This window comes from Aethalodelphis obliquidens, unplaced genomic scaffold (assembly GCF_003676395.1).
Source record: "Aethalodelphis obliquidens isolate GAN/ISIS:26980383/991018 unplaced genomic scaffold, ASM367639v1 scaffold61, whole genome shotgun sequence".
Taxonomy (NCBI): Eukaryota; Metazoa; Chordata; class Mammalia; order Artiodactyla; family Delphinidae; genus Aethalodelphis; species Aethalodelphis obliquidens.
Window position 1 is genome coordinate 5,421,487 of NW_020838005.1, and position 14,653 is coordinate 5,436,139.

Sequence of the window (14,653 nt, forward strand, 5' to 3'; positions counted from 1 at the left end):
TGGTCCGGGAGGATCCCACATGCCGCGGAGCAACAAAGCCCGTGCGCTGCAACTACTGAGCCTGCGCTCTAGAGCCCGCGAGCCACAACTACTGAGGTCCGTGCACCTAGACCCCGTGCTCGGCAACAAGAGAGGCCACTGCAGTGAGAAGCCCACGCACTGCAACTAGGAGCAGCCCCTGCTCACGGCAACTAGAGAAAGCCCGCGTGCAACAACAAAGACCCAACGCAGCCAAAAATAAATAAATTAAATAAATAAATTTAAATAAATAAATAACTTTAAAAAAAAAAGAAATCTTAAGCAGGGTTACTATCTATTTTTTGTCTCTAAGTTTTATGCAATGTTAATACCAATATTTATCCCTTCCTGTACTGTAGAATTGATCCAGATTCCTTTTAGGCATGTGCACTGATTTCTATTTTTCTGGGTTCTATCTTTGATGTCATTCTAAAACCTATATAAGTTTTTTAGTCTGGTATTGATTATTTAATGACTATTTATACGGGCCATTGAAATTAGTGTACTAACAAGGCAGTAGTAGCCAATTTAAACCAGAATCAAGACAGAGGGCAAGCTTCGGGGTATTCGTGTATTTCTTTACGCTACACTAGATACCTCACACAGAGCTATGGCTAAGCCAGGCAGTGGGCAGGGTGGTCTAGGAACGTTCATCAGCATGAATTTTGTCCTAGGCTTTCTGGACTGGTGATACAGAGGAAGGCATGGTGTCCCTCTATTTCTGTAATGCATCTAACAAAGTCTCCCATAATCTCTTTGCTAGAGAGAGGGGGAAACGTGGGTTGGAGATGGAAGTTACTGAATATGCAGAGCTGAAGTGTGTCGCTCTGTCGCTCTGTAACTTGGGGAGAGATCTCTAGTCACATAGGACAGAGTTCTCTCTCATGCCCTAATGTTCCATATTTTGTTTGTGACTCAAATGCAGACTATGCCCTTCAAAGTTTGCAGATGATAGTTAGGACAGAAGTATTTTTAAAATAATTATTCAAAAAATATCTTGCTATCCTAGGAATGCTGAAACAAAATCAAGATGAAAAATTTTCTAAATGAATCTAAAGATCCTTATTTAAGTATTTTTATACTTCAACTAAACAACATAATAATAAAAAGAGAAGTGCATTGACAAGAGTGTAAGCAAATAAATAAGCAAACAAAAAAGGGGAACGTTAATTGACCAGAGCACAACGAACTAAAAATACTTGCCTTTAAAAAAAGTGCGATCATATGCCACTTTGGTAGAAGTACATTATTCAAAAGAGGACAGTGACAGTTGCACTATTTTCAAGCATAGGGGTTATAGTATCACTTCTGGGCTCCCCACTTTAAGCAAAACCCTGGCAAGACAACGGAAGAATGATGAGGCATTTATTATAAGAGATATAGTTGACTAGTCTTCAGCTATTAGGTCTGGAGAAAGCCTAAAGGAGCACAGAACCTTTAACTCCTGGGCAATAGCAGAAAAAAGCAGAGGCAAAGAGCGGGTAGAAATAAAACAACCTTCTTCCTGGAGGACTCGGAGGTTCCACATGGAGGGAAAAAAGTAAGAACCTCAACTTTCAGGTATCAAATCTGATTTCCAAGTGAATAGGATGCCATTAAAGTGAAGATTACTATAAAAAAAATTGGGAAACACTAAAAAAATCTAGCCAATATAGCATTGCTCTTGTTGCTGTTATTTTGAAATTCCATTAACGCTCAAGTGCCCTAATTCCAAGGATGGAACATCGTTTAGGTGACGGCAACTTAAAGCATACTTAAAGTGGTCCTAGTAAGGGAAACCTCTATACTGATACTGTCATTTTAAATTATAATTTACTTCTCTTAAAACTTTAGCAGAGATAGTAAAAATGAGAACACAAGCATCTTTGATCAAATAAGTCCAAAATGATAAGCTCAAGCTTTCCCCTCCTTTAAGAGTAGTTCTTTAGTGGAACCTGCATTAATCTAGGAAAGAAACTTCATAAATATGTCTCGATATCTCAAATCCCCACTCAGATGTGATTCTCTCACCTCCGAACTATAACCACAGTCCTTTACACCACTGGATGACACCTGGTACATGCAAACTATCTAACATTACAAGCTGTACAAATGTCAATGGTCAACCAACATATATTTTCCATTGACTATGCCCCTGCTCTGAAGAATTACATTCTAGAGTGGAGATAACCGATAAGCATATAAACATAACAATGACTCCCAATGAAAAGATTAAATATGGGAGTACACTGTAATATGTATGGTAGATGCTATTGTTTTAGTTTGGTTGGTTCAGGCCACTCTAAACTCAAACGTATTTACTTAGAGTGGTCTTTCTTGACCATGCTATTAGCAGAAAAGTCTACTAGAGACCTAGTAGCCATGCAAAGACTTTGGGAGAGAGCAGTCCAAGTAGAAGGAAAAGCAAGTGCAAAAAATCTTGAGACCAAAAGGAGCTTCATGGTTCATGCGACAAACAATAACAACGAAAAGGCCAATATGGCTTAGCATGGTGAACAAAGAATAAAATGAAGGGAATAGGGACTTCCCTGGTGATGCAGTGGTTAAGAATCCACCTGCCAATGTACGGGACACGGGTTCGAGCCCTGGTCCGGGAAGATCCCACATGTCGCGGAGCAACTAAGCCCATTCGCCACAACTACTGAGCCTGTGCTCTACAGCCCATGAACCACAACTACTGAAGCCCACGTGCCACAACTACTGAAGCCCACGCACCTAGAGCCCGTGCTCCGCAACAAGAGAAGCCACCACAATGAGAAGCCCGCACACCGCAACTAGAGAAAGCCTGCGCGCAGCAACTAGAGAAAGCCTGCGCGCAGCAACGAAGACCCAACACAGCCAAAAATAAATAAATAAATAAAAAATAATAAAGGGAATAAAAGATTAAAAGTCAGGAGGCTAGATCACATAGGCCACTGTAAACCACAGTAAGGAACAGATTTTATTCAAAGAGAAGCAGTGGAAGGTTTCAAGCCATGAACTAATGTAAGGCCTTGGGAGCTCACTCTGGCTTCTCTGTGAATGACAGGACTGTGTGAGGCAAAAAGCGTCAGTTAGACCAATTGATAGGCTGCTGCATAGTCAAGGCAAGAGACGATGGCATGGATGAGTGATGAGAAATGGAGATGGCGAGAAGTCACCGGACTGAAAGTGGTACCCACAAAATTTTACTGATGGACTATTTATGAGGTGAAGCAACTAGGTGGACATTTGTGCTATACACGCTGAGATGGGCATGTATTTTGTAAGTATTTTCTGTGCTGGGAGTAAACAGACTTGGGAGCTGAAACCAGGAGTAATGCTTTGAACTTGTAAAATGTGAATGTCTAATGATTTGTAAGTGGAAAAGCTGAACAGGTGGTTAGCTCCATGAGGCCAGAGCTCAGGGGCAAAGCCTGGGCTGGAGACAGAAATGTGAGCATCGTCAATGCATAAAGAGTTAAAAGCCACAGAGCTGGATGAGATTACCTGGGAGGGAGCTCTGGAACACCTGAATATCAGCGGCTTGATGGAATAAAGGGTCCCAGAAAAGGCAACTGAGAAAGACTGAGCAGCCAACAGAAGGGAAGCCAGGCAAACTCAGCGCTAAGCGCTAAAGCCCAGAGACACAAATGTTTCCTGCACGACTGTCGAGTCCACGATGAGGACTGAGAAGTGCAGGCAAGATGGAGCTCTGGTGACCTTGAGAAACGGTCCTTCAAGGGAGTGGGGATTTCACCAACCAAATGGAACAGTTTAGCTCCACCACTGAGCATCTTTGTTAAGGCCACTTTTGTATTGACATTCTCATTTATTTATGAACTATGCAGCATTTGGGGCCACTTTATGTAACACCTTTGCTCATATATGCTCAGAAAAAGTAAACTGAATGAACAAATATTCTTAAGATATCTTCAAAATATTTCAAGATTACCTCTCTTAAACTGGACATTACAAATTGCGATTATCCACCAATCACTAGATTTCTTTCTAAACCACTGCTGTTCCTCTCACATCCAAAGGAACCAATCACTCACTGGCAAAACAGTAAAAGTAACTTCTTACGGTAGCAGGTGATTTGACTTGCTACATCAAAAGCTTAAAGTCGCTGATAATTATAACAATGGTAGTCTGATTCAATGACTTCTAATACTGTTCCAATTTCCTTTAACTTACGTAACTCTGTCTTCACCAAACAGCAATTGAAAAACAGTGGATATCAAACTTTAATGTGAATAAGAATCACCTTAGGTGCTTATAAATGCAGATTATTAGATGTCCCAAGGTGAGGTATGAGTTACATTATTTTAAGGTCCGGCTGTATTTTTTTAAAGTTACCTTTTTAAAAAGCTACCATGGAAATTCTGGCACAAACAGTAAATGAATCATACTTTGTGAAACAACAATGTAGCAGTTTAGAACAGAATAACGTATGCTATGACGAACCCGTGGCAAAATCTGTTTTGCCTACCCTCACCCCCACCAAATATTAGACTTGCTATTTCTTTTAAGCTCTCGCCATCTCAGATTCATTTTGGTAACTGTCAAGCACCCGTTAGTGCCCGGTTAAATTTAAACATTTCCAAAAATCTCGATGTTTAATTTTTTTCATACAATATGTGTGCATCTATGCTGATATATATGCTCATATAATCCTAGAATGAAAAAATTATGTATCTGCATAGCAACCTTACAAAACTAATACCATCCCCTTGAATATGCACTCGTAAACTTAGAAAAGTCTTTTAAATAGTTAAGGTCTCAGGCAAGGAGACTCACCTACATTTCTGCAACTTGAATATTTAAGCGAATGTGGAGAAGCTGATGTCAAAAGACCTATTTCAACAACTGAACATGCACTGTGTTTTTGAATGAGTATAAATAAATCCTCATTTATCATTTTCTGCTGAACTCACACCTATATGAGGCTAAAAATTGCATTTCCAACAGGCTTCCCATGCACCATCACACAAGAGCAGCTTCCTGATTATTTGGAAAACCCTTTAACTCTTCTCTAAAACTTCTTCTAAGGCCGGGTAGAGAGTTTTAATAAAAAGGGGAAATAAGACACGTTATCACTTTTAACATTTCAGTGAAAGAACAGGTAAACCAGAGTAGAGGAAAAAAGAGGTTGAGCAGCAAGGACAGGGATGATGTAAAATTGTGTGAAATAAGAAACGAAATCAAGAATTAAAAATAGAATTACATTTTCTGTTTGGCAATACACAAACAACACTAAGTGCACTTCATAAATTTCACTATTGTTGCTCTAAGTGATATGACCATAAATCACGTTAGTAGTGTACTTGGCATTTTTTAAAAGCAGAAAGGATTGAGAGCGTCACTGCGTTTAAACAGCTCTGTTATCTCCGACGAGAGTGGAAGAGAAATTATCAGAGCTTTTACCAGGTCTGAAAGCCCAGCTCTGACGCCCCCAGTGCTGGTACCCTCTCCTTCCAGCTTCAGCGCAGCGCAGAGCATCACTGCGCCAGCAACCTATTAGGAGCACGGGCACTGTTGCCTTCGTGACGCTTTTACCTGATGTGTGAGGGGAGATGGCTGTTTGCCCCTTTTCTCGTCGCGGACGGGGAAGAGAGACTTCAGCAGCTTCGGCATCTGCGGCACGAAGGATCTTACTGGACTCAAGTAGGAGGCTGCTAGGTTACTGAGTCCTGCCAAAAATATTGAAAGGAAAAGAGATAAGGCAAAAACAATTACAGAGACACCTTCCTTACTGTAAATTGGCCACATATCCTTTGTAAGCAAATCTAACACTATAAATCAAAAAACGTACCCTTAAAAAAATTAATATTAAAAGACATGTTCTTATTATAGTTACCCTCAAACACAATGGTGTTTCCTTTTCCAATTAAATAGCAGCAGTTGGGGTACTTCTAAAATGCTCTAATATCCATCGTGCCTATTAAATGCGAAGGGTAATCCAACCCCGGGCCTTGTCACTAATTGGTCAAGTACTATTGGGTTGGCCAAAAAGTGCTTTCGGTTTTTAAGTAAAAATAAAAGACACATTTTTCATTTTCACCAAGAACTTTATCAAACAATGTATTCACCCTTTTGTTCCCCTACCTTCTGCCATTTTTCAGGCAACTTCATAATTCCGTCTTCCCAAAACTTTTTTTTTGTATTTATTTTTGGCTGTGTTGGGTCTTCGTTGCTACGCGTGGGCTTTTCTCTATTTGCAGAGAGCAGAGGCTACTCTTCGTTGCGGTGCGCAGGCTTCTCATTGCGGTGGCTTCTCTTGTTGCAGAGCACGGGATCTAGGCGCACAGGCTTCAGCAGTTGTGGCTCGCAGGCTCTAGAGTGCAGGCTCAGTAGTGTAGCGCACGGGCTTAGCTGCTCCGTGGCATGTGGGATCTTCCTGGACCAGGGCTCGAACCCGCGTCTCCTGCATTGGCAGGCAGATTCTTAACCACTGCACCACAAGGGAAGCCCCCAAAACTTTTTATCTTTTTAAGCAAAGAACTGTTCAAGATGCCTTTTATATTCTTCCAGGGAACTGAAATTTTTTCCATTAAGAGAATTTTATAAAGACCAAAATAAATGGAAATCCAAAGGTGCAATGTCTGGTAAATATAGCAGATGAATCGGAACTTCCCAGCCAAGCTGTAACAGTTTTTGCCCGGTCATCAAAGAAACATGCAGTCTTGCATTATCCTGAAGGAAGATTATGCATTTTCTGTTGATTAATTCTGATGCTTTTCATCGAGTGCTGCTTTCAGTTGGTCTAACTCGGAGCAGTATCTGTTAGAATTAATCGTTTGGTTTTCTGGAAGGAGCTCATAATAGAGAACTCCCTTCCAATCCCACCATATACACAACATGGTGGATGAAAACCAGACTTTGGTGTGTTTGGCGGTGGTTTATTTCACTTGCCCCACAATCTCTTCCGTGCCACATTATTGTAAAGTATCCACTTTTCTTCTCCTGTCACAATTTGTTTTAAAAACAGAACGTTTTCAGTACTTTTAAGTAGAGACTCGCATGCGGAAATACAGTCAAGAAGGGTTTTTTTTCCCCCCTGCTTCACTTACGTAGAACCCAAACATCAAAGCGATGAACATAACCAAGCTGATGCGAATGACTTTCAACCTTGATTTGGATAGTTTGAGTATGTCGGCTATCTCCCAGGTGGTATAACGTTGATTGTTCTCAATTAATGTCTCAATTTGATCGCTATCCACTTCAACTGGTCTACCCGACCGTGGAGCATCGTCCAGCGAGAAACCTCCAGCAAGAAACTTCACAGACCACCTTTGACGTGTTCGATCAGTCACAGCACCTTCTCCACACACTGCACAAATCTGTTTCTGCGTTTCAGTTGCGTTTTTACCTTTCTCGAAATAATAAAGCATAATATGCCGGAAATGTTGCTTTTTTCTTCCATCTTCAATATTAAAATGGCTACACAGAAATTCACCAATTTTGATAAGTCTTTTTTTAAATGCACGCTGATATGACAGCTGTCACAATACAATCTAACAAAACTGTTTCGAATGAAGTTAAAGACAACTAGGTGCTACTAGAACCACGTTACAGAAAAAAACCAAATGAACGTTTTGGCCAACCCAATAACTTCTGCCCTAGAATAAAATGGGGCTTTTCATTTTTAAATCACACAGCCAATGACACACTCGTACAGCTCTCCATCCAGACTTTAACCTCTTTAAAGTCAGGGACCATATCTTATTCAACTTTAATTTTTCATGCTGTTTACTGAATGAAGATGATGAAACTGACCTTTCAGGAAGACAGTGGTGTTTGAGTTGTTTTCACAAGAGAGGGACAAGTGCCCTGAACCAATCCTGTTCTTACCTGCTCTTAATTACCAAAGGCTGGGGTCAGACGTGCAGATAACGCCTATGATATTAGGAGACTTATTAATGCTTTATTCTTTATAATTCTTTATTCTTAGTGAATAAGACTAAATTTTCAAGAAAAACTAATTCAAGTCATATGTGACTTGAAAACTGTACCCTAATGAACACTTTAAAAAGAAGAAGCCAGTCAACTTGAGGCATCTGTATATGAGGCTGCCTGAAGAGAAGCACATGACCATCCCCACCTCTACTCCACGCTGGACCAAGACGATGCAAGTTCATTGGCAATACAGATGGTGCACGGACCTGTACGGTTAAGGTTTTACCTTTTCCATAAAGGACTATTAACTCTAAGTAAACTAGGAAAAGTTACAGAAGGATATTCTGTAATCATGAGCTCAGTCATTAAAAAAAATACAGCAAAGAGAAAGCTATTTGCCAAGAGATAGGTCAAAAGCAAAAATAGGGATGAGAGAAACAAAAAAGAGGAGACAAGGGAATTCCCTGGCAGTCCATTGGTTAGGACTCCATGCTTTCACTGCTAAGGGCCCCAGGGTTCAATCCCTGGTCAGGGAACAAGGATCCTGCAAGCCTCGCGGCATGGCCACCAAAAAAAAAAAAAGAAGAGACAAACAAACAAAAAGTTTAAGATGAATAAAGAGGTAGAAGATATAATCATCTAAATGCTAAGAAAAAATTAGGAATAATCTAAAGTTTTACATGCAGTTAAACTAACATTCTAGAGTGAGGATGACCTCTAATTAAATATCTAGCCAATAATCAACTAAAGGCTGCATCTATCACAGAAAAAGAGATAATCAGACATGATGTGTCTCCTAAGGGAAGTACATAGAGCTACCCATTCATTTACCCTACCTTCCGTCCCTCCCTCAAATTAGCCTGAATCTGACCAAGGCTGTGGATCTAATCACCAATTTACAGGAAATACACGGGACAGAGAGTCATGTTTAAATAACCTGGTGAGGATGTCACCAGTAAAAGTAAAAATGTACAGAGTCTATGTACAAAACCTGGTCTCTTCAACAAATACAAGGCAACAGGGAAAAAAGATGAAGAGGAGCAGATAGACTAAACAGACTTAAGACACGTATCAACTAATCACAATGTGTGAACCTTACTTGGATTTTCATTCAAAATGACTAAGAGATATTCTTGATCCAGCTGGGGAAATCTGAACACTGACTAGATGTTTAATGATATTTTGGAATTATTTTTCATTTTTCTTAGGAATGAAATGTTACTGTGGGTATTACTTTAGAAATACATGTACAAGTATTTACAGATGAGATAATATCTGAGATTTGCTTTAAAGTCATTCTGAGAGGGTGTGGGGACGTAGTGGGAGCACAGATAAGTAAGCCTGGTGATGCACTGATCGTTCTGAAATCAGCATGGGGCACTGGAGGGCACACCATGATTCTCTTTCTACTTTGTCTGATATTTTCCATACTAAAAGGATTCTTCAAAGTGAGAGCAAAATAAAAACTTTAACATACAAAAGAAACAGTTTGTCACTAAAAAAAAGATGATTGCTAAAAGCACTAATGATGGATATATGGTCACTAAAAAAGAAACTCAACTCATTCAATGATGAGCAGAGCAAAGTGGTAAATATGCAAATCAAGTCAACACTGATTAGAATTTTTTTCTTTAATTTACAGAATTTTTAAACAAGGTAGTAGTCTATGACCAAGTAATTTCACCCTAGGTATTTACTCAACAGAAATGTTACAAAAAGACCTATACAAGAAACAAGCTTTAGTCACAGTAGCCAAAAACTGGAAAAAAACCAAATGTCCATAAACAGGAGAACTGGTTAAAAACTGATAAATTCCACTGTGATAGTGAAATATCTCTCAGCAATAAAAAAGAATAAATTACTGATACATGCAACAGTATGGATGACTTGAACAGATATGCTGAGCAAAAGAAGCCCAACACAAAAAGAGCACATACTATATGATTCCATTTAAATGAAACGGTAGAACGGGCAAAACTAATCTGAAATCAGAACACTGATGCACTGTGGGGAGTAACTGGAGTCACATAAACCTTCTAGAGCTTGACTGGGGTGTAAGTTACATGAGTAAATAAACTTGTCAAAACTCATTAAATATGACCCATAGACTAGAAAAAAGCAGTCAGAAAAAGACTAGGAGATTGGTCATGATGCTGGAGTTAGCAGGTAAGAAGTTTAAAAGCAGTTTTTATACACAGGTCCAAGGATGTAAAAAAAGATATGGTCTTAACAAATATACAGGTATGAAAGAAATATCAGCAGAGAAATTAAAACTATTTAAAAGAAGCAGCGAATGGATATTCTAGAACTAAAAAGAATAACTGTAATTTAAAAATTCTTGGATGTGATTAATAGAAAACTAGAAATGGCAGTAGAAATTATCCAATCAGAAGAAACAAGAATAAGATAAAAAGATGAAAAATTAAAATCAAAATAGAATAGAGCTTCTGTGACCCATAGGGCAATATTAAGCAATATAACATGTGTGCAATTAGATTCTCAGAAGGACAGAAAAGGGCAGGGGAAAAATGTAATTAACTAATAGTTGAACATTTCCCAAAACTGTTCGAAAAATCTCAATGTATAGACCCAAGAACATTGGTGAAACCCGAGCAAGATAAACACTAAGAAAACTATACCTAAGCACATCACTGCCCAACTTGCTAAGAAGAAAAATAAACAGAAAAATTGGAAAGCAAACAACGTAAACAAAGATATACCACATGTCGTGGGAAAGTGACACAAATGATGGCTGAATTCTCATCAGAAAAGAAGTGTAAAAGATAATGCAGTGTCTCTGAAGAGCTAAAAGAAAACAAGCTATCAACTCAGAGTTCTCTACCTAGTGAAAATATCCTTTGAAGAAAAAAGTGAAATAAAGATATTCTCAAAAGGGGAGACCCATCTTCTCAAGGAAAACTGCACAATAAGAAATAATACAGGATATTCTTCAGGCTAAAGAGAAATAATATCAGATGAATATATGATCTTCAGGAAGGAGTAGTGACAGAAATAATAAATATGAAGGAAAATATAAAAGATTATCTATAGTTTCTTAATTTCCTTAAAAGACAAAGAGCTGTTTTAAAGAAAAAAAAAAAACAACCACTGTAAAATGGGTTCACAACACCTATAAAAGCAAAAGATACAACAATAATACAAAATAAGAGGGGTGGGGGAACAGGTAAATGGAATTACACTGTTGCAAGATTCTTATATTTGTGCAGTGGGAAGTGGTAATTATTAATTCTAAGTAGACTGTGGTAAAATTAAAGATACCTACTAGACTCCTTTAACAAAGATGTTAATAAATAAATACAGGTATACCAGAAAGCCAAAGAAAAAATAAAATACTGCAAAATATTTTTCAATTAACCCAAAACAAAAAAGATTACAGAGGAAAAAATAAATAAATAGGCCAAATAGAAACCAACAGCAACATGGCAGAGATAACAATAATATTAGATGTAAAAGAACTAAACATGCCAATTAAAAGGCAGAAATTGTCAGACTAGATAAACAAAAAACACTAAACCTAAATATGCTGTCTATAAGATAATCACTCTTAAAGATAAAAATATAGGCTAAAATTTTAAAGACTGAGGCAAAGATACACCATGCAAGCAATATGCAAAAGAAAGTTCATGTGGCTATACTAATATCAAGCAAGACAGATTTCAAAGTAAGAGTATTACCAGAGAGCTAAAGGGACATTTCATAATAAGAAACATAACTATGTCAGCAAAAAATAACAATTCCAATGTGTTATACCCAGTAACAGAGTTTCTAAATGAATCATGCAAAAACTGTTATAATTAAAGGAAAAAACAGACAATTTCACAATCATTGTTTAGAGATTCAACACCTTCTCTCAATGACCGACAGAACAAATATGAGGGGAAAAAAAATCAGTAAAGATACAGCAGGTTTGAACAAGGTTATCAACCAACTTGACCTAATTGATATATACAGAACACTGTGCCCAAAACAGAACAGACCTTTTCAAATACACATAGAATGTTCACTAAGATAGAATATAGTCTCAAAACATTTAAAAAGATTGAAATTTTGAAGAGTCTGTTCTCTGCTCATAATGAAATTAAATAAGAAATCAATAATAATAATACACCCCCAAGATATAGGAAAATGAATTAATATGCTACCCAATAACCCAGGGGTCCAAGAATAAATCAGAGAAATTAGAATATCTGGAACAGAGTGATAAAAAAACACATCGTGCCAAAATTTGTGAAATGCAGAAAGAAATAACAATCAATGAAACAGAAAATAAAACCAAATTTGGCTCTGTGGGAAGGCTAAAGAAAACTGACAAACCAGTTTCAAAAGTATTTAAGAAAAACAGAAAGAAAACAAAAATTATCTATTTAGAATAAAAAGAATGAACATAACAACAGATCCTATAAACATTAAATGATCAATAAAGGAACACTGTAACGTTTATGTAAATAAATTTAATAATTTTGGTGAAATAGAAATTTCCCTAAAAAACATAATTTATGAAAACTTACAAAGAAATACAAAAAGTTAACTTTATAATAAAGAAATTGAAGTCATAATCTAAAATCTTCCCACAGAGAAAATTCCAGGCCCAGAGAGTGTCACTGGTGAATCCTGTCAAACATTCAAGGAAGCAGTAATACCAAGTTCACATAAACTCAGGAAAAAAAGATGAGGAAATTTTTCTCAAGTCACTTTATGAAACCAATGTAATCATGATACCAACAAAGACAATGTTATGAAAAAGGTACATATATTCATCATAGAACATATGCGCAAAAACTCTAAACAAAATATTAGCAAACAGAATCAAACAAATATAAAGGACAACACATCATGATCAAGTGGTATTTCTCACAGGAATGCAAGATAAATTCAACATTCAAAACAATGGGACTCAACACGTTATGATAAGGAAGGGGAAAATTCAGACAGGCATTAACTAGTAGGACAGTGGTTACCTGCTAGGAAATCCTGATTTAAACTACTTCTGAAAGATGCTCAAATTTCATGACAGTGATTGAAAAAGGAAAATATAACTTACCTGGATCAGGAGAATGGCTATTTTGGGGACAACCAGGGGGAGATGGGGCAGCCGGAGTGGTTGCTCTGGAAACAGCAGTTTGCGATACATCCTGTTGACTTTCCCACCGGCCCTATTAAGGACAAAATCAGGAATTTTGATTCATATCAATTCACAAAAAAATCTAAAGATACTGAAGAGAAATCTGTTACACATTACTAAAGCTTTATTCTTGTTATAAGACATGATAAATCTTATTACCTAAGTACTCTTCCTCTTCTTTATAGAATTGCTCTCCCTAATAATACCACCTCGCGTCTGGGTATCCCCTATGATTAGTGATGTTGAGCATCTTTTCATGCGCTTATTGGCCACTCGTATATTTGTATATTGGAGAAATGTTTGTTCATGTTTTCTGCCCATTTTGTCCAAATGGCTACACATTTGCCTAAGGCAGGACTGAAGCCAAATGCAGAATGAACTTCTAGGATAAAGATACAGTCTGAAGTTTTGTTTTTTTAAAAAAAGCATTTCTATTTTATTAAAAATTTTAGGTGTCAAAATTCAAGAGGTTGACAGTATAGTACAGGAATAGCAATTTCTCATGCTGTCGGTGGTTCTCCTGTACCTGCAGTCGCCCCACTGCACACTTGTGAACACTGGTGTTCGCTCCCCGATGGGCTAGGGACGGGGCAAGGTGGTCGTGTCTGCCAATGCAAAGACCTGTGCCAGCGACGGTGCACCTTCCTCCCTCACAGCAGCTGTTGAAGGTAGAGACTTACCTTCTTTGCGTCCCCTAGACTTGAGGACTTGGTCAATCTGTGAGATGATGCAATGTCATTGACAAAATCACACGAACTAAATAAACCTTGGTTTACTGCTTACTACAAGTTACAGCCTCCTAATAATCTTTCTCCTATATCATGCCGCTTCTCACAAAACAGGGATTTAGTAAGACATTCCTCTTGAAATCCTCCCTTCCGCTCTGCTCCTTAGGCCCTCTCTCTGCTCTTGTGCCTCAAGATACCCTCTTTCACTTCAGATTCTCGACGGAAGCCTGGGAACAGCTCTAGTACAGTCAGGCATCTTCTCCTCCGCCACATACCATTCATGAAAGTAAAAACTCTAGAACAGCATATTACCAAGCCTCTCATTTTTTTTAACAGATATTAAAGGTGAGTTGCAGTTAAGCCTAAACCAAGTAGTCACAAGTTGCCAATAATGGTAGTCTCTGAATGAACAAGTCTGACTGGACTTTCAACTTGTCTTGTAAATTCCCATTAAAGAGATTTCACCGCATAATACAAAAACAATGCCCACCAGCTGATGGATTAGTTTACCTGTCTAGAGCTTGAGCCATAAAAATGGTGGCAGCACCAAAACACTTTGAACATCAGTCCCATCCAGTAAAGAAATAAACCCCAACCCATACTACCAGTATAAAAACCAGTAATGAAGATGAGACATAACTCTTTTAAATGCTGTACGTTCTCTTTTGGTCTTCCGATAATCACTCTGACTTCTTTTTCACCAGAGTTTAAAAAATGGTATTTTATATTAGTTTAAGCCAGTACTCCACAGATGAGTGACCCTGACGATCAACTTGAGTCTTCATTAGTAATCGCCTGCAAAGTAAGTTCTTGGCTGCTCCTGAAGGTGGATGGGGGAAGAAAGCCCTCTTAGGTTGCCAGCATGTACTGGAAACCTATCTGCTTTTAGCAGCAACCTAAGTACTGA

General features: G+C 38.1%; 1 protein-coding gene across 7 annotated transcripts in view; it reads right to left on the minus strand.

Moving 5' to 3' along the window:
- KIF13B (kinesin family member 13B) overlaps positions 1–14,653 on the minus strand; it is a 187,182-nt gene that overhangs the window by 22,364 nt on the left and 150,165 nt on the right. For all 7 annotated transcript variants that reach the window (XR_003428978.1, XM_027088008.1, XM_027088009.1 and 4 more), the window contains 2 exons: positions 12,938–13,049; positions 5,536–5,669 (listed from right to left, as the gene is read on the minus strand). Coding sequence is in view for 6 of the 7 variants with exons in the window: in XM_027088008.1 (XP_026943809.1) it covers positions 5,536–5,669; positions 12,938–13,049 (246 nt within the window). In the remaining variant the exon portion in view is untranslated. The remainder of the gene's footprint in view (positions 1–5,535; positions 5,670–12,937; positions 13,050–14,653) is intronic.